This window comes from Gadus macrocephalus, chromosome 9 (genome assembly GCF_031168955.1).
Source record: "Gadus macrocephalus chromosome 9, ASM3116895v1".
NCBI classification, from domain to species: Eukaryota; Metazoa; Chordata; class Actinopteri; order Gadiformes; family Gadidae; genus Gadus; species Gadus macrocephalus.
The window spans coordinates 2,495,791-2,518,485 of record NC_082390.1 but is presented as its reverse complement, the minus strand read 5'-3'; the positions used below and the strand labels follow the sequence as shown (position 1 = coordinate 2,518,485).

At 46.4% G+C, this 22,695-nt stretch overlaps 1 protein-coding gene and 1 non-coding gene across 2 annotated transcripts; one reads left to right on the top strand and one right to left on the bottom strand.

The window, feature by feature from the left end:
- Positions 1 to 639: 639 nt before the first annotated feature.
- trnak-cuu (transfer RNA lysine (anticodon CUU)) lies at positions 640 to 712 on the bottom strand. Its single transcript has one exon. It is a non-coding gene; the product is annotated as a tRNA-Lys (tRNA).
- Positions 713 to 922: 210 nt separating this feature from the next.
- On the top strand, positions 923 to 21,151 carry nup160 (nucleoporin 160). The gene is made up of 34 exons (XM_060060223.1): positions 923 to 1,070; positions 1,461 to 1,569; positions 2,031 to 2,241; positions 2,689 to 2,911; positions 3,329 to 3,519; positions 4,196 to 4,432; positions 4,797 to 4,894; positions 5,112 to 5,196; positions 5,611 to 5,679; positions 6,073 to 6,156; positions 6,272 to 6,442; positions 6,543 to 6,642; positions 7,011 to 7,176; positions 7,840 to 7,973; positions 8,833 to 8,993; positions 9,753 to 9,889; positions 10,380 to 10,450; positions 10,882 to 11,044; positions 11,344 to 11,413; positions 11,633 to 11,731; positions 12,566 to 12,685; positions 13,364 to 13,459; positions 13,606 to 13,700; positions 14,361 to 14,457; positions 14,809 to 14,914; positions 15,115 to 15,275; positions 16,041 to 16,101; positions 16,642 to 16,752; positions 17,319 to 17,442; positions 17,861 to 17,962; positions 18,643 to 18,784; positions 19,120 to 19,245; positions 20,253 to 20,348; positions 20,660 to 21,151. Exons 1-34 carry the CDS (start codon positions 980 to 982, stop codon positions 20,738 to 20,740), a joined length of 4,188 nt encoding a protein of 1,395 aa, XP_059916206.1. The 5' UTR covers positions 923 to 979; the 3' UTR covers positions 20,741 to 21,151.
- The last annotated feature ends 1,544 nt before the right edge of the window (positions 21,152 to 22,695 follow it).

Sequence of the window (22,695 nt, the reverse complement as noted above, 5' to 3'; positions counted from 1 at the left end):
GTTGCAGCCGATCACCTTTTCAACCCCCTGTTCGTCGAAGGCTGCCAGCCCAGAAGGGGTGACCCATTTGTGTTTTTTACCACACAAGTTCCGGCTGCCAGGCCGGTTATGAAATGAAAGGCCGGTAATTGAATTATGTGAGAATGAATATCAACGGATATTGGCTCTCTGGACAACAGCTTTAGTTTCTATGCAAGCATGCAAGCTCATCAGTCAGTCCGACTTAAACTACATTTAGCAATGCTTATTCCATTCAATGTAATGTTAGATTGTAGTAATGAATTTTGTGTTTTTTCGAACGGGAACATGTCAAATGCAAATATACATTATATTTATTATTTATTATATATTTATTTTTAAAATGAACGTAAAAATAGTGTGTATATGTGTGACTCGTGATTGTTACCAATGCAATGTTTATTACATTATTGGTAACATCTCATTTATACAATGTGTACGCATTAAACTGCACAAATTATAACTATTTTATAACTATTTTTTTTACATCCAATAACTATTGGATGGCATTTACGACGAGGTACTTTCCTATTTGTATCACCGATTAATTGATTTTTTAAAAACCTGTTAAGAGTTGAGGTTGTGAGTAAAAGTGCTCAGGTCGGGGATCGAAAAGTATGTAGCCCAACGTGGGGCTCGAACCCACGACCCTGAGATTAAGAGTCTCATGCTCTACCGACTGAGCTAGCCGGGCATAAAGTTACACCAAATAGTTTTTTTAATTTCAAGGTAATCTGTGTTTTTGCTCACCTTTTAAGCCTGATGGTTGTTTGCTAAAGATATACACATATAGCTGTTAGTGTGAGTTGATCTGTATACCGAGTATGGCCTTGGCAGATGGGACATGTGCGCGCCGTACAGCATGGTTGCGGTAGAAAAGAGAGCCTGCGGCTTTAAATGTTTGAACCATCTGAACGCGGCCACTTCACGTCAGTCCGTCCCACAACTCAATGCGGCGAAAATGGCGGCGTTGTTGGAGCGGAGTTTCATAGAAATATGTGGATTTGAAAGAGAAGCGCTGCATAGGTTTCGAGAAATAACTGTAAACCTTGGTAAGAATTTGAGATAACGTTGCTGTGTATTCTCTCATCTGGATCTAAAGGATATTGGGTATCAGATAAACAAGAAGGTGGAAACACATGCTAGCACACATGACATTGCTAACTCGCTAGCTGGTAGCAATACAACGGGGCCTCTGGTGTCATGATGTACAACAATGTAACGTTACATTAATGCATGCGTGTTTCATCTTCGGTAGCCGTATCGTAGAGTAGCTATTTGCTGATAAGCTGTACGTGTTCTTTGAATAATCGAGCGGGAAAGTGTATTTGTAACCGTATACTATAACATTCTTACCGGCCAACATTGGTTTTGCTATATATCTTTAACGTGCACAGTGAAGTCGGATCCAGTATTGTAATGGAGAGTTTTGATTTCTTTAGGTGTGAGTGCACTCCCTGGCGGTATCAAATATCCAGACTGCGCCGGAGGTTTTCACTATGAGGAGAATGGAAAGCTGCTGTCAATCACAAGCAACAGGTTTATACACTGGTAAGTATTGACCTCGCTTCGGCTACTGTTGGACTCAGGTCCTAGCTTCAAACGCTTTACAGGTTTTGTCTGCAATCAGAAAAGGATTTCGCTCTAGATGGCGTACTGTTGTAACCTTTGCGTGGGGTTTGATTTTGAAAATGAAGTTTGTAGTACCAGTACCAGGTATATTAGAAACGTGCAGTTGTGGGACATGATGTCGTTTTACCCCCATGCCAGGAGCATTGAAAAAGTTTAAATAGTACGTTTTAAGTCATTCTTGGAATACAGACTATTGCTTTAGCTGCAGCTCCACAATGACCAGTTCTTCAGCTATTATAATTTAAGAGATACAACTCCATTAAACGCAGTGCTTGGCCTGTATTTTCTATGAGACTGAGAGGCATGGGTCTTGTGAGGCATGGAGTTCTGATCGGGAGCTGTGCGGACTCCTATGCTCACCGGGGTCTTTTGCAATACAGGTCTGCATCCGGAGACACAGTGCAGCTGGTGGAGCAGTCCCTGGACACCAACCTGCTGAACAGTGCCGTCCGCCTCAAGCTTGTCCACTGCTCAGTTCTGCCTGGGGGCGTGACCATCCAAGAAACCCTCAACAATGTGTTCATCCTCATCGTCACCAACCAGAGTGTTCATCGCCTGGTGCTGCCCCATCCCTCCCGCATGTACCGCAGCGTGAGTGGCCCCGCAACCCATCGCATGTTGGGAACAGACCGGGAGGGTCTCTCAAGACAACTACATTTTGTTGGGCTGTATGTTGTCCAAGACATAATTGTGATGGACATTTTAAAACTATATTTATGCCCCTGTTATTATGGCATAATAAGGCACTTTTCAGAAAGTGTGTGTGTGTGTGTGTGTGTGTGTGTGTGTGTGTGTGTGTGTGTGTGTGTGTGTGTGTGTGTGTGTGTGTGTGTGTGTGTGTGTGTGTGTGTGTGTGTGTGTGTGTGTGTGTGTGTGTGTGTGTGTGCCATCCTACCCAGAAAGCAGGGTTAGGGATAAAAAAAAAAAATCAGTCCATCTGAAAGTAAATGTGGTGGGGTCTATGGTTAAGACTACTATCACATGTCTGTATAACGACATGGAGGAAATGTAAATAGTTCTTCTGTCTGCTCCGTGCAGGAGTTGGTGACGGAGCTGCAGATGCAGTCAGTCTTCACAGACGTGGGCAAGCTGAGCCTGCAGGACCCAGCTCACAGCGCCGTCATCCCCACGCCCGCGGGCCAGACCAGTGCTCCCTGCGCCTCCACCGCCTGGCTGAACCGGCAGGGCGAGGCCCACTACGCTCTGACCTCCCCGGCCGGGGGGATACTGGTCGTCACCCTGCCTCCGTGCGACACGCAGGGTAAGGTCTGGACACCCGGACGCGGCCCGTCACCGTTGCCTTTTGGAAGAGACTAGATGTCCCCGTGTGGATTTGACAGCGCCTGTCAGAGTCGTAGCGGGAAGGGTCATCATAGTCCCTTTTTCCCCTCTTGGCCCACTAGTGGCCTTGGGGTGCTCGTGTCGGAACGTATGGTCTGGCACTCGCAGTGCAGCGCCCGGGGAGCTGGTGGGGGGGGGGGGGGGCTCAGGTGCCTTTGCTGTAGAACACCTCATCCATGGATGAGGACGTAGGAGAGCGCTGCGCAACTACTCCTCCGACTCCTTAACCAGTAGGCCACGGCTGCACCAGGGTGCCGGTGGTTCGATGAGGGTCGATTCCCAGCCTCCTGATGTGTGTGTGTGTGTGTGTGTGTGTGTGTGTGTGTCCTGGTTGCAGGGGACATGACGGTGGTGGAGCTGAAGAGGAGCACGGTGATGCAGCGGCTGGCCGGCTGGATGCCCACAGCCATCCGCGGGGAGCAGGTCCCCGGCGAGCTGGCCCTCTGCCTGGCCGTCAGGGAGCTGGAGGACGACTCCTTCCTCTTTGCCCTCTGCCAGGATCATAAGCTCCGCATGTGGTCCCTGAAGGTAAGTCCGTCTCCCTTCCCCCCCCCCCCCCTCCCTTTCTCGGGCCCGCGGTCGGACGTGGCTTACCCCTAAGGCATGGCGATTGATCGAGATTGACACCAAACGATCACAAAACTAATATAATCAAGTTTGAAATTGTGTTTATATTCTTTTATTCATTAAATCTTTTATAGAAAGCGCAGAACAGCTGGATACATATCTGTACATTATTGTAGAATTGAAAATTTTCCTTTTGACCATTGAGCCGGTTTCACACCGCCGCGCGGCAACGCGCCGCCTCCGTTCATTTCGACGAGGGCAGGGCGCCAGAGGGGAGGCGGTTACAAAAGCGGCTGTTGACCAGAAAGCGGTTGCCGCCCACGTGAACGCGCACAGATTTTGCCCTACCGCTCAGCTTTCCCCGTGATGACACTTTCGGCGGCCGCTGAAGTTTCAACGCGGGGAAAGCTGAGCGGTAGGGCAAAATCTGTGCGCGAATAAAGATGTATTTTACGCTGAATAAATACATCAATGTTTTCAAACTCAAAAATAATCGTTTGAACAATCGGGATTTCAACATTGACCGAAAAGATCGGGATTACGATATATATATATATATATATATATATATATATATATTTTTTTTTTTTTCATAATCGAGCAGCCCTACTTACCCCTGCCCTGCCTCTGATCACAGGAGCAGTCCTGCCTGATGGAGACCGACATGCTGGAGTACATCCCGGCATGTAAAGGCGGGCGGCGGGCGGCTGGCCCGGGCCCCCGCCTGCGGACGTCCTTCTCCTCCACCACGGGCCTGTGTCTGGCCGTGTACCTGGCCGCCCCTCAGAGCGGGCAGTTCACCGTGCTCCAGCTGGTCGCCACCGACAACAACCGCTACAGCATGGACCACGTCTCCTCGCTCTTCTCCACGCAGGTCTCTTCATGATAGTGCGAACGCTGTGTCGCGGTTTGGGCGGGGACATTTAATTAAATACGCACGCATCGAGACAACACATTTAGCATCAGCCTCTTAATAGGAGCAGTAAAAGATGGATTTCATCTAAATTCTGGACGTTTGATTGAACAGAAGCCTAAATCCAGTCTGAAAAGTATTTCTCTACAATACATGTTCTTCACTGATCCGCGATCAGCAATCACTGATCGATTGTACCTGGCTGTTAATGCATACGTTAATAAGGGTTTGATTGCTTGGACTTTTTTCTCTCTGGCTTGCTGTATTTCAATCCGTCCTGAATTTCACAGCAACCACTAAACCCCTGACGCCTCTCTCTGTACAGGAGACCCTGGTGGACTTTGCACTCACATCGACGGATATCTGGGGTGTCTGGGTGGATGAGTCCAACAACACCATAGTCAAATACATCGACTACGAGCAGTAAGTAGCCTTGTCCTGGACCTAGGGTCATACCTGTTCACCGTGGCGGCCTATTTCCTGTCATATGATCCACTTCTTCCAAAACAAAGTGCCAATAATGATGCTCCTCGCTTGCCTCACCTGCAAATGATTCGAAAATGTTGTGTCATGGAAGTGGGCTTGGCTCTCATTGTCTTTTCTCATCGTCTCTAATGGTCGCTTGCTTTCTTCTTGCCAGTAACACAGCGGGCCAGTGGAACAAGGTCTTCGTCCAGCCCCCCCCAGAGGAAGAAGTCCAGATCGGTGCCGACCAGGACCCCCGGGTAAGACGGTGGTGAATGGTACAGCAGTGGTCCCTCCCCACTCCCCACCACGCTTAGCATTTACGATGATTGCATAAAATAACTTCTAGACGACAAGAACACTAAACAATATGTTAGGCAGATGATGTCAGACAGACGAATGTAACACAGGACATTTTTTGGGTGGCCCGATGTTTAGGTTTTGAGTTATTATGCGTGATTACAGTCTATTTGATTTTAGGTAAAATGACTTCTATATAAATAAGTATAACTTACAATAAAGTTAACCAAAAAATTCATTCATGCATAATTTTGTTGGGCAGCACTTTTATTTTGATGCTTGATTCCAGTTCCTATAGTAAAAAAAAAAAAATATATAATAATAATCTTGTGATTTTGAGTTTTCCCAGACTTATGTATTTTATTTTTCCACAGGAGACCTACCTGGATGTCCTCTTCTCTCCTCTACGCTTCACAGCCTCAGCCATAACCAAAGCTCTGCAGGTGAGCTTCATCTGTTGGCCTGGTTCTACCATTATCCCGTTGGGTCTTAAGACAGACCTGTCTTTTCTCATAAGAGGTTGATTCAAAGCCATTCCTTGACGGATATAACCTTTCCCTATTCACACTTGCATCATGTCACCCACGGAGCAAGCTAATGAATACAGCCTCTCCTAATCCAGTCTGCGGAACAGCGAGGGAACACGTCTCGGGTCTATTCCTGCTAAAATCCAACAGTGCACACTTGCATCCATGTTTTATTGCGTTTATATCATCGATTTCTGCGTAAACTGCGGCTATGGCTGCATCGATACGACCCCATTGAATGAGCGGCTGCCGAAATGAGGAAACGCTCTCTCTACTGCTTTTGATTCAGGCTAAATGTGTGTGTCTCAGATCTACAGGAGAGGATCAGAGAGGAGCGTGGACCTCTCCTGGGAAGCACTGAAGAGGGAGGTCACGCTGGCAGTGGAGAATGAGGTAACTTTAGTGCACAACTCTTGTACCTGTCAAATATAAATCGATCAACTAGGAAAAAGCAGAAGGTATGAAAACCACAGCTCACACCCCCCCCCCCCCTTCCCCCCCCTCCCAGCTTCAGAGCAGCGTGACAGAGTTTGAGTTCTGCCAGGAGGAGTACCGGCAGCTACAGGTGGAGTTCTGGTCCAAGTTTTACGCCTGCTGCCTCCAGTACCAGGAGGCCCTGGCCCTACCCCTGGGCCTCACGGTCAGCCCTCACACCTCCATGGTCTGCCTGCTGAAGAAGGTACACTCACGAAACGAACGAACGATGACTTAATGTTTCGAACGCGGATTACGTAGGCGGTACAATTTTGGTGTGACAGTGCCGCTGACTTGCGTTGCAGGGTTTCGTGTCCTACCTTCTGCCCTGTTTTGCCGTGGATCACCTCTACCTGAGCTGTGACGAGTACGTGTTCTCGGAAGAGGAGACGGCCATAACGGACGGTAACCATGTTTGTAGTCATACTTTTGTTGTTGGAATATGTCCCGTGAGTCTGAATCTTGACGAATGAGTAAGTAAGTATTTAATTGTCTCTCCCACGAGAGGAATTTGGTTCGGGCACACAGAGGGCATCGGCGACACATGCACAAAGATTTAACATAGACATGCATAAAACGCATGGCATCACCCCCACTCTGAAACACACACACACACACACACACACACACACACACACACACACACACACACACACACACACACACACACACACACACACACACACACACACACACACACACACACACACACACACACACACAGTTGAATGAAGTGCCTTTAATGCGTATGTGGTGCTGGCTCCCCCCCCCAGATCCAGAGGTGGGGCGGGACGTGCTCCAGCTGGTCCAATGTCTGCGCCTGGTGAGCGACTCTGTGTCGGGCGACATGGCGTACGAGATGGAGAAGGCTCTGGATCAACTGCAGTCACCAGAGCGGGCGGCGGAGCTCGTCCTGGAGAACATGCTGGCCAATGACAGGTCAGTACACTGACGTCAACAGGATGTATAAGAACATGCCGGCCAATCACTGGTCAGTACACTGACGTCATCACGATCTATAAGAACATGCCGGCCAATCACTGGTCAGTACACTGACGTCATCACGATCCATAAGAACATGCCGGCCAATCACTGGTCAGTACACTGACGTCAACAGGATGTATAAGAACATGCTGGCCAATCCCTGGTCAGTACACTGATGTCAACTCGATCTCTAAGAACATGTCGGCCAATCACTGGTCAGTACACTGACATCCAGATGATTTGTAAGAGCAGGCCGGCCAATGAGGGGTCCGTGCGTAGTGACTCATCCTTTAACAGTTTGCTGTGGTTCTTGGACGTTGACTGTGAAAAGATGTTTCAAGAAGTCATGTTTTAACGAGATCTCGATGGAGAACCCAACCCCACTCTGGTTGTCGCACAATTTGGTTAGCATTAGGTGATAAGCGTCTCTAGATTAAACCTAATGCTGTTGCATGCATGACTTCTTATTGGCTGCTATGATTAGCTGGACAACTGCTGATGAAGCGTTGATGTGACATGCCTGTCCTCAGCGTATTGCGATTCAATTCAAAAGGCGTTTACACTGGTTCTCCATTGTAAAGCTAACGATGTGTTCTGTGTTGACCCTCGTCCCCGCAGCGACAACGTCATCGAGGACATCCAGGACAAGCTCCAGGACGTCAGAAACCCTGTGGCGGCCATGATGGTCCTCCTCCGAGAGATGGACCTGGAGTCAGACGCAGAGCTCGCGACAGAGGCGACCCTGGCACCAGGTAGGAGCACCGGGGCAGTCGCCACTAGGGACACTGGGAACCTTGTCTCTGTCTCGCCCTGCGCATGCGGCTCCACAGTGACGAGCAGGGATGGTTCTCTGGGTTTCCCCCAGGAAATGTCTTGGTCAAGGTGGTCCAGGAGCCAATCGTCGTGCCAAAAACCTTTACGGCACGACTATTGTTGTGAACAATTACCAATGAATTATTTATTTTTATTTTTCGTACCTGATGGTAGTACGTTTTCTTTCCCCTACGAGAGTTTTGTACTTTGTTAAAACATACTAATTTAAAGAATATTAAAAAAACACAAAAAATTATATATATATATTTATTTTCAATACATTGGTAGTCAAGGCCGGACCCTACTGTTGTTAAGGCGGCCGTCTTAACCCTACAGTGCTGGGGGAGACACTGGTACTTGTTCCCCCGCTTCTAATGCTAAAAATTGCATAAACTATTGACACGTCCTTCGTCCTCTCCAAACACAACAGCTAGCCTGTTATACCTTCATATACCGCAATGCATTTTGGCTCCATTTTATGGAACACTTCTCTGCATTTTACCGTTGTATAGAGCTGCTTTTGTATAAAGATCGTTGCAACCTAGAGTTTGGTAAATGATCGTTACCTGAATCAAATGGCACAGCGTGTAGTACCAAAGTGTGTAGAAAGGAATCGTACACTTGCTTGCTCTAGTTTATGACTGGGACATTATCAACATGAAGATAATTTGGTATGCAAAAATGGTAACCAAATAATATGAAAAAACGAAATGATTTGAATGCATTCGACTCCTACGTTTCCTGCTCTACAAACGAAACCTATGCTGTGACGTCTGAGGGCTGTGAATGTGTGTCCAGGCCAGAGTCTCCCGGTGCGCCTGGGCCTGTCCCAGCTGTACAGCGGCAGCGTGGCCGTCATGGTGGCGTGCCAGGCCGTGTGTCAGATGGCCATGACCAGGGCTCTGTTCTGCAGAGACCTGCTCATCCTGCAGAAGCTCTACCTGCGCCTGGGCGACAACGTGAGCTCTACATGCATGCGGTCATGGGAACTAACCAACATTGAAATATATATATATATATATACACACACATGCACACACTGACTGACGCGTTGTAACTGATTACCTCACTGATTTAAAGGTAGGCAGAGTAATGTGTAGTTTACAAATAATGTTTTAATGTCTGAATAGAAAAACCTATGATGGTTAACTTGGTTAATTGAATGAGGCATGCCCTTCATTTTTACATAAATAATGAGGAATTATTTGATGTATTTATTAGGGATGCACTGAATATTCGGCCACCGAAAATGGCCCAAAACATAATGTTCGGTTTCGGCCGAAGGAGTAAAAAGGCAGAAAATAATACACGGAACATTTTTATTTTTTATAAAAAATAAAATAAAAAAACGAATTTACTTCAATGAACATTGTTTTTAAATTCTTGCTATAAGGTCTGCTGGAATGTTAGAAAACGCTCAGTATTAAATTAATATTTTGTATCTAATTTGTATTTTTTTTTATTTTTATTGAAAAGCAAGCAAAAGTTTATAAAGGACATTTAATTGTTTGATTTATGCAATGGTGAAAAATTAAAGCAAAATGAATGAAAAACTGCAAAAGCCACATTCGGGTTTCGGTTTCGGCCAAGAATTTTCATTTCGGTGCATCCCTAGTATTTATTTTAATATATATATTCATTCATTCATTATTGGTCAAGTTTCAGGCGGTTAATGTTGAACACCCCTGATATATATTTTCCGTGTGTGTGTGTCCCAGGTGTTCCTGAGGGGCGGGTCTCAGTTACTCCAGCTGCAGCAGGACCTGATCCCCCGCAGCTCCCACCTGCTGTCCTCCTACCACCTGCTCAAGCACACCAGCCAGAGCCTGGCCTCCTCCGTCCCCCTGGACATCATGTAGGACCCGCACCCAGCCCCGCCCACACGCGCACAGACGTCCACGCCCCTGTCCTCGATCGAGACGCCTACACCGAGGCCTCCACGCGGTTCAGCGTGACTTGAGTCCTGAAATGTTCCCCCACACAATGCAGCAACGTTGCTAACTTACTGGCTGCGATTCATTCGTCTGGCACACTCTACGAGGAAAGGTGTCTTGAAGCCAATAAGAACACTTAAAAAGGACATGCCTATAAGCCCTGGCTTGATCACTGCCAACCAAATAATTATGAATAATTTTCATAAATTTCATTTACACAAAATTCGTCCCCGTTTTGTACAGTTGAGGATTAAGCTCGGCTGAATCTGCTCTATTTTCACTAATCGGTTGGTCAGAATGAAAAGCTGCATACATTCATCACTGGATCTCAAGATCCAGTTTCGACACGCTCAATATCGGATGCAGTGGTGTGGATGTGTGACCTTTGCCCCTCTGTGTCCTTCCTGCCAGCGACGCAAACCTGCAGCATCTCGCTGTTCTGGAACTGTCCGACACCCCCACTCTGAGCAGCAACAGATCAGGTCAGTGAACATTGTTTCTCCATAGTCCTGTGTTTTCCGAGCCTGGCTATTGCCAGACCAAGCTCAGTCGTAGATTGCACGTTGGTCTGGGGGAAGCGGCTGTCATTCTCTCCAGCACAAGAGGCGTGATCGACGGGCCTAGTTCAACTGACTCTACGCAATTGGCTGCTTGCCGTCGCTTCCCTGTCGTCATCGTGTTAAAGCAGCCAATATCGCGCCGGGGGGGGAAAAGCAAGAAAGAAATGTATTGCTCTGCTCCAGACTCTTCTGCAGGGCGAGCTCAAATCGCCGGCAGAACGGGCGAGGGGGTACCCAGTACCCAGTCTCCAGTCTTAATTTTTTCCACTTTGTGTTGAATGTTGTTTTGTTCCTCGGTATAAAAACAAGCCCTCTCTTCGGCTTCCCTCCGCCGTCTCTCCCCCTCCGTGCAGTGATGAGTCCCCAGACGGTGGTGGGGCTCTTCTACCAGACGGTGGCCAGGAAGACCATCATCTCCCAGATCTACGGCCAGCAACAGAGCGCCGCCCCCAGCCCTGCCTTGCTTCACTGGCCCCATATGGTCTCCAACGTGGTCCACTTGCTGGCCCAGCTCATGTATCCTTCATTTACAGTCACCAGGCTGCCAGCGCAGCACCTGATTGTGTTATTGGACAGGTTGCAGGGTTTACCATACATTCTAGGCTACGCATAAACTCTCTCTGCTATTTTGTCCTTTTCCTCTATCCAGTCCATGTATTTATCAATTAAGGCTGTCCACTAGCATTCTCCATAATAAACGCATCGCCCCCAAAAACATTTAAATTTCATGCACAGTATTTCTCTTTGCTTTAAGCCCTGCAATTGGGACCCGCATGTAATTGATTGATGGTTAATCCTTAACAAGAATCTCCCAGTTGGCCCAGTAACCCTAGCTTCCTGTTCCCAGAATGTCTGATGGCTAACTGCCAGTATACCCAGCTACAGGTTGGTCTTACTCGCTCTACACCCGATACATGCATCCTATTATATTAACTAACTTACCCTTCAACAAGGGTATTGACAAGAAATGGCTTTTAGGAGTTGTAATCATTTTTAATTCAATACTTATTATAAATCCATTATTTGCATAGTGGCTCTTAAAGTCTACATGCCTGGTCTTTTAACTCCTGCATCTCCCGTGTTGCGTTGTGTTTCCTCCGCCAGGAGTACGTGAGGTTGATTGGACCATGGTGCCAGACGAATGTGGGTTCCTGTCGCTTCATGCTGGGACAGTGTTACCTGGCCAATGGAGAGGGGCAGAAGGTTGGCAAACACGACCGCAACAACCACTCGCACACCAATAGGATAGCTGCCCATTTCGGCTGTGTTGGAAAAGGTGTCGACGCTGTAAATAATAATAGTAATCAGTGGTGGGCCGTAGTCTGCATTAACAGCGGCGTTAACGCGAGACTTCTAGACTTTATTATTTTATTTTTTTGAGACTTCTATTTTTTAACTTAATTAATTAATTAAGGTTAATTAATATAATTAACCTTACATTATTATGGATTATTACACAGCTCTTCTCAATGCTGTAGACTGCTCCATTCACTTGCATGGGCCTTCCCAACGTTCAGCTGTCAATTGTTTTTGTTTATGCTCCGTTCACTTGCATGGGCACTTCACAACTTCCGGCGGTGAATTATATTTGATAATTCACCGTTGCCAAGTATAATTGACCGCTGTCAAGGTAAACAAAATGATTTTTTGCCATTTTAATCTAGATTTAATTCCAAAATTAATCTAGATTAAAAAGAATAATCTATGCCCACCACTAATAGTAATACATTCAAAATAATAATACAATAATAATAATGCATTCAACTTTTAACTTTTTAAATAGTAAAATTCGCTTAGCAGATTGAACACAGCATAGAATCGCTTAATAATAGCGTATATAAGTAAAAAGGGTTAAAAATAGGTTGCACCTTTTGGCTCCCACTCTTGGATGTTAATAAACCCCCTTTTTATTTTTGCTTTTAACCTGTAGCCCTTTGCTATCTATCTTTGGATGAAAAGGGCACTATAAATTAAATGTATTATTATTATTAAAAAGCTGAACTAGATGACTCAGTGTGTTGCTGGTCCATCCTCCAGGCTCTCGCGTGCTTCCAAGAGGCGGCCAGTGAGGTGGAGAAGGAGGAGTTTCTGGTGCGACTGACGGGCACCGACGAGGAAGAGGCCGCCACCAGCCCCAGACTGCAGTACTACAACAAGGTAGGGCTGCTCCATTAGGGAAGCAATCATGAGCATGACTATTTTGGTCCATATTGAAATCACGATTGTTCAAACAATTATCATTGAGTTTGAAAGCATAGTGTATTTATTCAGCATGTCTCTACCAAGAAACCCTTTGTAACGGAGAACTTTGAAATGTCGCCTTAAAAAAATGGTGCAATAGAAAATGTTCAAATCTAAAATAATGTAGAGATATGTATCCAGCTGTTTTGCACTTTCTATAAAACATTAAATGAAAAAAAAATATGTTTCAACTCGATTATATTCGTTTTGTGATCGTTTGAAGCTTAAATCGAAATTGCGATCCTCGCTCCCCGTCACTCAGTATCAGATTCATCAGGGCCTTAGGAACTATGTGGGCCGCTTCGACACGCCACAAGCTCCTGTTACGACTTGAACGAGATGTGGCCGCATGATTGGATTTGAAATTGAGTCACTGTTTACATACAGTCACAGGTCACAGGTCACAGATACACTTGGTCTAGGCCGCTGGCTGAGCCCATGAGCTCGATATGAAAATGATTCATCGTGATTGTGTCAGATATGTTACCAATCATATTTCTGTATTCACAACACTTTGATCTGTTCACAATGACATGGGTAAAAGAGGCCCTGGGGATACACTTTACCGTTTCTCTCTTTGTTTTCTTCGGTCAGGTACTTCGGTTGTTGGAGGATGTTGGCCTTCCCGAGCTGGTCATCCACATGGCCACCCTGGCCATAACGGAGGCTGGCACTGACGTCAGGAGTGAGGTAGGCATCTGGGTGCATTTCATTCCACTTTCAGTCCTCTACTTGAGCTCCAGGTTTTCATGTTTCCTTTTTGTGTTTAATAAGGAAGTGGCAGTCATCCTCTTCATTGTTGTTGTGACTGATGTTATTCCCCTGGTGGCCTGCAGGCGGCACTGCGGACACGCATCTTCAAACACCACCTGGATCTGAGCCACAACAGCCAGGCCTACGAAGCGCTCACACAGAACCCTGACTCCAGCAGGTAAAACGCACTCGCACACAGGAGTGTGTGTGTGTGTTAGGGCTGGGCTAAACGATTATTTTTTAAACGATTAATCTAGCGATTATTATTTTCGATGCATCGATTAATCTTACGATTCATTTTTTCAGTCCGTTTCGATTTCGATTCGATTATCTCCCCATTAATTGACTAATAGCAATTTATACATGTTGATTTACATATCTGAATGAAAAAAACATGAATTCCTTAACATTGCAATACATGTTTATTGCCTATTAATTCCAAAATAAAAGTGCAAAGTAATGCAGTCTTAGGATTCTACGGTGCCCGGTCATCTGCAGCTGCTCCCGGGTGGCGCCTCTTCAGGTGCTGGTGCATTGCCGTGCTGCTAGAATGGAAAGCCATCTCCATTTTGCAAAGACGACGTATCACGGAATCGTTTCCTTTTACATTAAAGAATTCCCATACTTTAGAGTGTGCGTGGCGCCTTGCACTTATGAAGGTCTGAGGAGCCACTCCTCAGACCTGCTACGCTTCGGCGCCGCCATCTTTGTTTTGGGTTTTTTCGAATCGACGCTCATTTTTCGTCATCGATTACGTCGACGCGTTGTCCCAGCCTTAGTGTGTGTGTGTGTGTGCGTGCGTACTAAGCGGTCCTCTGTTGTGGTCGTGTCCCTTCAGGAGGCTGGACTGTCTCCGTCAGCTGGTGGTGGTTCTCTGTGAGCGATCCCAGCTCCAGGACCTGGTCCAGTTCTCGTACGTCGGCCTGCATGATGAAGTGAGTCCAGAACGCCGCTACCATGTCCTGTTGTTCTATTACTCATAGTGACCGACCGGTACATCGGCCGGCCGATATTTGCGTTTTCTACGTGTATCGGCATCCCGACGAATTTTATTTATTTTTTATCTTTTTTCTGGGCATGACTTACAGACAGTTCAATTAAATGTCCTTTTTTAAATTGAGACTTGTAACTTTTGCTATCATCATTGTGTATGATGATAGGCTGATGAAAAGAAATCGGTATCGGCCCAAAAAAAGATCCATACCGGTCGATCCCTAGTTGCTCACAGTACCACCGAGTGGTGTATCATACCGTGACCTGTGGGACCTGTGGGACCTGTTCCCCAGGTGGTGAGCATCATCGAGTCTCGGGCGCGCGCCGTGGACCTCCTGGCCCACAACTACTACGAGCTGCTGTACGCCTTCCACATCCACCGGCACAACTACCGGAAAGGTACTCCCCCCCCCCCTCCCTCCCTCCCTCCCTCCCCCCCTCCCTCCCTCCCCCTCTCAGTCCGCCAGCCCCCGCTCACGGAGTCTGGGTCAACGCTGGGGTTCAAATCCCTACCCCGTTTTACTCGGTACATACTAATCTGTGTGTGTGTGTGTGTGTGTGTGTGTGTGTGTGTGTGTGTGTGTGTGTCTCTCTCTCAGCGGGCACGGTGATGTTCGAGTACGGCATGCGCCTGGGCCGGGAGGTGCGGACCCAGCGGGGGCTCCAGAAGCAGGTCAACTGCTACCTGGCCGCCCTCAACTGCCTGCGCCTCATCAGGCCCAAGTACGCCTGGATCGTCCAGCCCAGCGGCGCCGCAGAGGTAGGCCACGCGTCGTCTTTAGTACATGCCACACGTGAACCTCCTCAGAGGTTATATATATATATATATATATATATATACTAGGGTTGCCGCGGTGTTGACATTTTCACACCGAGTAATACGCTCGTGTCAACACCGGAATAACCGGTATAAACTGTATTAACTTTGAAACTATAGGTCAACCGCCATCTTCTCCGCCAACTCTCCTCTCACACTCGGTGACAGCGGCTGGCAGCTCGCCAATTCTCGGCGTCTTATAACGTTCTATATATAATAGTATAATATAATTTTATAGATCATAATATCACGGCCAACAGCTCTGTGCGCCTCCGGATGGCCGTAGCGCGGGGAGCTCACGTAGGGATTGGGCTTCGCGGGGTTTGTTTACCGGCGTTGCTATGGTTACCGGTCTTGTAAGGAAGCGTGTCAATTCTCGGCGTGACAATTCTCCCGCACAGAGCAGAACTGTGGCCTATTCTGCACATTTTAATTATCTTAATTATAATTATATTATTCATTTTTACTGAATTTGTTTTTTTATTACTGAAAAAAAAAAAAAGGGTTGCCGGTAATACCGTATCCCGCGGCAACCCTAGTATATACTAAAACAATTATTCACCACAGGCTCCCTGAATAGTGGGGAGTAGCCTGGCTTAGCATGGCTTCTTCACTACGCCGTTCGGCGAAGGATTGTTAAACATACAGGTGTGTAGATGAGCTGTGTCTGTGTCTTTAGTAAACGGCGCTCTGTCTTTGCTCCCGCAGTGCGAGCGGCCCGGAGCTTCCCCCAAGAGGACGTACGACGGCGAGTTTGCCGCGGAGCCAGGTTAGTCGACGTCCTCCCCACTCGCCTGCTAGACGTGGTGTTTTGAAGCGCGTCTCTCTGCCTCTTGAAGCCCGTGACGGTTTCCTCTCCTTGGCTGGCAGGGCGATGGAAGGGGGGCCATATCAAACTCCCACATCAAAGTCTCTCCAACCATCTCCCTCTCTTCTTTCAAATCTGCACTCGAAACATACCTTTTACACAAGCCTTCCCCACCTAACTCCCACCTTATTCTTCATGTTTAACCTGTTTTTATTTTATTCCTAGTCTGTCTTACATAGATTTGATAGGGCAATATGTAAAGCGTCCATATTAAGCTCTATATAAATTTCATTTATTATTATTATTTCAGAGTGGTCCTCTCCCTGCTTATTTTTGCCGTAGTTCATCCATTGATGTATTTCCTCTTCTAATCCGGAAAAACAACTTTCAGCAGCACTGGAATCTGAATTAGAAGTAGGCCTGTAGGGGTTCTCCATGTGAGAAAGGTTACGATGGAATGGGACGTTGTTCTCTGACTGGATCAACCCCCTGCCCCCCCAGTGAAGCGACAGGTGGACATCCTGGAGTTGAAGGACCTGGAGAAGGAGTATAACCTGGCCCGCAGCCGCCTCACACTGGCACAGCACCACCCGGCGTCCGCCGGCATCGCAGGTACCGTGTGTGTGTGTGTGCGTGCGTGTGTGTGTGTGTGTGTGTGTGTGTGTGTGTGTGTGTGTGTGTGTGTGTGTGTGGATTAAGGCCTAGATCCAGGCCTTCCAATTGAGCTGGTCGATGAATACGGTTTGAATCGTAATTCCAATTTATGGTCTAGGATGATTGTTTAAAAATATTTTTATTTTTTTGTTGCAAGAATAAGTTAAATATCAACATGGCAGCATGCGCTGAAATAAGTGAGTGTAGAGTTTGCCTAACGTCTGTGGCAACCAAAAGCGTCATTCCAACATCTTAAACTGAGGCACGCAGCAGATTGGGAGATGTGTGTTATTTATTATGCTTTTGTTGTTAATTGCTATTCTTCAAATAAAATCCAAACTTAAAAAAAATATAAATATTTGTCGAATAGTAAAATTATCAATTTTAAAATCGATAATCGGTTTTGGTTAGAAAAAAATCTTGATTTTATTTTTAGGCAGAATCGACCAGCCCTCCTTCCAGTTGAAATGTGGTTAACCTGGCTCGTGACGCACGGGTTAACGTGTGTCTCTTGTCTGCTGTAGGAAGCGCGTCTGCAGGGGAGATGGTGGCTCTGCTGGTCCAAGCAGGCCTGTTTGACTCCGCCCTGTCACTCTGCCAGACCTTCAAACTCTCCCTCACACCCATCTTTGAGGGCTTGGCCTTCAAGTAAGCTTCTCCTACCTCTGTGACGCTTGTACTCTGTACTGTACTCTGTACTGTACTCACTGTTATAATGGCGAATGCTGACCGCTGTAGTTCTGAAATGTGGCCACCCTGTCTATCTTCAACTCTCTTACTTTGGGGATGTTCAAGTTTTTCCTTGCCTGTGTGAAGTTGTCAACTTGACTCACTGTGATGAAGTCCGTAGAGACCGTTACTGGGATGAAAAAGCTACACAAATGTACTGGAAATTCTTGGGAGAGCTGGACTGGTTTGCTGGACTGCGTGTGGAACCACACATTGACGTCAGGGGCAGTTCGTCTGGCTGTAATTGGTGGTTTTGGCTCATTAGGCCTCCCAGCATCGGCCCAGAAAGGTCCACCGTCAGGCCGTTAACGGGCGGTTTTTGTTTGTTTTTGTCCAGATGCATCAAGCTGCAGTACGGTGGCGAGGACAGCCAGAACGAAGCGTGGGGCTGGCTGGCGGCCAACCAGCTCTCAACCATCATCAACACCAAGGAATCCAGGTTGGCATGCTCCTCTCTTCAGCCAACCCACGCTGACTCACTGTTGGTCGGCTCAAACTCACTGGCACCGGTTACCAGTACTCTCCTCAAACACAACATTGCGAGGAGATAATTGTTTTTTTCTTTGCCGACATCGCTCAGTGTTTTTACCCAAGTAATGTCGGAAAGTTTGGTTTCTATTCCATGTGGAGAAATACTTTGCTACCGAGCAGCAGTACATGATAGGGCTTTGACTTTTGCCCAAAAATCATATTCGAAGTTTGTTTGTTTATTAATATTAATATTCGAATATTTATCAATAATATTTTGACCATTAAATGCCTTCAGTAAGACCTGGATTGGGCTTCGCGGGGTTTGTTTAACGGCGTTGCTATGGTTACCGGTCTTGCGTGTTCCAACGGTTTATTAGGTTTCTAAAAAACCGCTGTCAAATCAATACTTCATTCACTGCCTCTTCCGTGGTCGTTACAATATCATGAATAGTTCTGCGTGGGGTTCTCCGACGTCTCTCCCTCTTGGCCTGCCCTTAACAGGTTTGAATATTAAGGGCTGCCTAATATCCGTTCGAATTTTGATTTTATTTTTTGATATTCGAATTATATCCGAATAACGAAGTTCGTAGTCAGAGCCCCAGTGCATGACGCCTGCCGGGGTTGACCGCGTTCCCCTCTGGTCCGCAGCGCCACAGACGAGGCCTGGCGGCTCCTGGCGTCCTACCTGGAGAGGCACGCCTCCCCCAGCGCCCAGCACCACCGCGACGTCATCAACAAGCTGCTGGTCCACGGCCTGCCTCTGCCTGATTGGCTGATCAACGCTTACAAGGTAAAGAAAAACAAATCGAGGGAGCTCCAAGTCCGTGTTTAATGTTAACTTATAGTGTAAGGCCCAATCCCATTTCTACCCCTTACCCCTTCCCCTTACCCCTCCCCCTTGTTTTGAAGGGGTAAGGGGAAGGGGTAGAAATGGGATTGGGCCTAAATGTATTAAATCAGTGCCTGTAACTATGGGCGCAGATGCATGTTTACAGATGCATGTTTATTATCTACCCTCAACTGAGGTTGTTTTTAATGTGGGCTTGACGGTGGGCAGAAGCAATGTACTTTCCATTGTTCTGGATGCAGTGACTTTGACTTTGACTGTCCGTATCGTTTTCCCAGGGAGTGGACGCAGCCTCTTTGCTCCGACTGTACCTGAGGTACGACCTGCTGGCGGAGGCGGCGGAGCTGGTGCTGGAGTACGTGGACGCTCTCCTCGGGAAAGGTCACCAGTACTTTGGCATCGAGGTAATCCACCAGGATTGTTAGGCGAGATGCCTTTACAGATCACTGCCTCCAGCTGGTTTCCAGATGGTTTGAAAAAACAAACATGAAGTGAAATAAGGTGAAAAACTCGCTGATTAGAGCCGTCAATGCCTGCCATCAAATTTAATCTGAGACCCTACAGATTAACACCTCCCCTAACTCTGAGCCCCTACAGATTAGCACCTCCCCTAACTCTGAGCCCCTACAGATTAGCACTTCCCCTAACTGAGCCCCTACAGATTAGCACCTCCCCTAACTGAGCCCATACAGATTAGCACCTCCCCTAACTGAGCTCATACAGATTAGTGCGTCCCCTAACTGAGCTCATACAGATTAGCACCTCCCCTAACTGAGCTCATACAGATTAGTGCGTCCCCTAACTGAGCTCATACAGATTAGCACCTCCCCTAACTGAGCTCATACAGATTAGCACCTCCCCTAACTGAGCCCATACAGATTAGTGCGTCCCCTAACTGAGCTCATACAGATTAGTGCGTCCCCTAACTGAGCTCATACAGATTAGTGCGTCCCCTAACTGAGCTCATACAGATTAGTGCGTCCCCTAACTGAGCTCATACAGATTAGTGCGTCCCCTAACTGAGCTCATACAGCTTAGTGCGTCCCCTAACAGCTCATACAGATTAGTGCGTCCCCTAACTGAGCTCATACAGATTAGTGCGTCCCCTAACTGAGCTCATACAGATTAGTGCGTCCCCTAACTGAGCTCATACAGATTAGTGCGTCCCCTAACTGAGCTCATACAGATTAGTGCGTCCCCTAATGAGGGATAATTGCAACCCTAACCCTACCCCTGTTCATTTACCTCCATACCCTATAAATGAGCCCCAGGCATAACTAGGGCCCTCATATTTAAGCGGCATCCTAATTTATTCTGCAGAATCGCTCAGAGCATAACCAGGTGTTCCCGAGGGGTTTGTTTTTAATGTCTCTTAAGAAGCATTTAGATGTTTTATTTCTCTTCCGTTCAGATGCCTCTCTCAGCCACGGCCCCGTTGGTGTGGCTGCCTTACACAGCGATCGACCAGCTCCTGCAGGCTCTCGGGGAGAGCCAGATCAACGCCAGCGTAAGTTTATTTAGCCCTTTGCTCTTTGCACTTTACCGACCACCACATGTTGCCGTTTCGGCGAAACCCCTCAATATCTGTAATGTCTGCATCATTACAGTGTACACCATGTTGGCTGAAATCACTGCACCGAAAGCAATATATTGTTCTTTCTTTTTGACAAATGTACGGTACTTCTCTGTAGGTCGCTTTAGATAAAGGCGTCTGCTCAACGACCTGAATGTCACAACAAATACAAATGTATAACAAATCCTCGGTGTCAGATCCAGCTTCACCGTACCACTCGAATGATTCCTTCTCGTCTGTTTTAGATGTGCAACAAACTGCAGGAGAAGCTGGATCACTATCACAAAGTACTGGACCAAAGCACGAGAAGAAGGATAGCCCAGTAGTGTCTCTGGAGTCTCCCTGCGGAGCTTCCCCTCGTGTTGACCACGCTAGTACGGTGCTCAAGACATCCTCGCCACCAAAACAAAACGGACACATGTTTTCCCTGCTCACTTAACAAAAAAAAAAAAAGAGTGTATGGATTTCATAACTTGTGGTTAAAAACTGAATGAGCTCAGGTGTTGTATCAACAGAGGAGCCGGAGACATCCCAGTGTCGAGGTCTTATTGTAAATACTGTCTGGTGCACCGCAAAGGTTGCCTTTATGTTGTATGATTGCTTAGGTTTTTTATATATACATATAAAGAAGTTTGTTGTTATAATTGTTTTTTGTAAGCTGCCTTGATCTTTTTCTATCGGGGTTATAAATTGTCAAAAAATGCGAATAAAGTGTGGTTGAAAGTCTTGTTAGAACAGCCCCTTCATATTCTTGCAACGCTTAGAATAACTTTTGGTGATGTTTATTTAGTTGACGTCTTCTTGTCACAAGGTTATGGAAATAAGGCCTTGGCTGAGCTGAGAGGGTAATACAATAAACACACAAGTGAGACGACCCATAATAATACATTGAGGTTTATGTCAGCAACTCTCCCGTCTTCACTCCCTGACCAACCCTAGCTGAGAGGTTTGAGACAGCCAGTCTGAGGGGGAAACTATTCAAATATTATGTAATAAGTAAATCATTGAACATTCAAGTGCCCCAACTGAATCATCCTGTTAAAATGAACAATTGTGAACTTTAGCAGCTTAAAAAGCTCCCCTCCCACTCACCACAATGGTTGACTACTTCTACAAATATTTAAATCCAGTTGTAAACAAAACCAAGTCGGAACTGCAAATTCTATTCAGTATACAACCAGCTGGTACATAAGCATAAATCTAATGAAGTAGTCCAGTGGCGGCTGGCGATCAAACATGTTGGTGGGGCAAAGTAATAGACAGGGGGTCTGAGGTTTCCCCCCCCCCCCCCAATAATCTTTTTTGAATTTAATAGATTTGATTTCCTGTATTCAGGTGAATTTTGGGGATGGCCACTACCTATTTACCTGCTTTTCATTCAGATTCATAGCCTACATCCTGACTTGCAGGGCCTGGACAAGCTTACACTGCATATACAGACCTACTTCATGGCCATTCCACCAGCCATTGCTATTTAACCCATTGTTATTCTGATATTGAGACAAATCATGATCACTGTCCTATAGCGTCCATTTTTTTGGAGTCTCAATGTCTACTTCAAATGCAGTTAGATATATGGGACAGTTGCTTCATTTTGTTTATATGCTACAGGCCGAAAGACTAAATTAATATGTAATTGACTTGCTCCTTTTAAGTATAACATTGCTTGGGGAGTCCAATTCCTCCACTGAAAAGGGTGGAAAAGTGCTTACAACTCTGCTAGTTAGCGATCTATCTCTTCTCTACATGTAGTTGTGGTGCGCGAATGCTGCTGAGGGAGGTAGCCTATTTGATCGATTCGCTGAATTGTCCAGTCATATGGTGATAACAAAAAAGAAAAGCGATACCATTGGCCTGGGGCGCACACTGGTGCGACCCGAGGGCGAACACTGGTGCGCCAATGAAAAGCTGTCTCTGCTTGATAGACAGCAAAAAGTTAGTGAGCTTACATTGACTTCAACGTGGCCGGCGCTCCTGACTTGGAGGAGGGCTTTATTTCGAATAATAATAATACATTTAATTTAGAGGCGCCTTTCAAGACACCCAAGGTCACCTTACAGAGCATTTAGTCATCATAAATCGTTTAAAAAACAAGACATTGTGGAAAATAAATAAATAAACATAAATAAAAAATAATTAAAACAAAAACAAGACGAAACAAAACAATCAAACAATCAAAACAGTGATCAGTTAGACGTGTGTCTAAATGACCAATAACTAGCCTAGCCCAAATCATTGACGTTCAGACGCATATAAATGTTTGCTGGCATAGACAAGCATG

What these genes read in the sequence shown, in the direction of transcription:
- nup160 (XM_060060223.1), top strand. Translation starts at nt 980, where the DNA reads ATGGCGGCGTTGTTGGAGCGGAGTTTCATAGAAATATGTGGATTTGAA. An exon ending in GCCAGTATACCCAGCTACAG is followed by an intron (nt 11,414 to 11,632) that starts GTTGGTCTTACT and finishes TTCCTCCGCCAG; the next exon opens with GAGTACGTGAGGTTGATTGG. An exon ending in ACGTCGGCCTGCATGATGAA is followed by an intron (nt 14,458 to 14,808) that starts GTGAGTCCAGAA and finishes CCTGTTCCCCAG; the next exon opens with GTGGTGAGCATCATCGAGTC.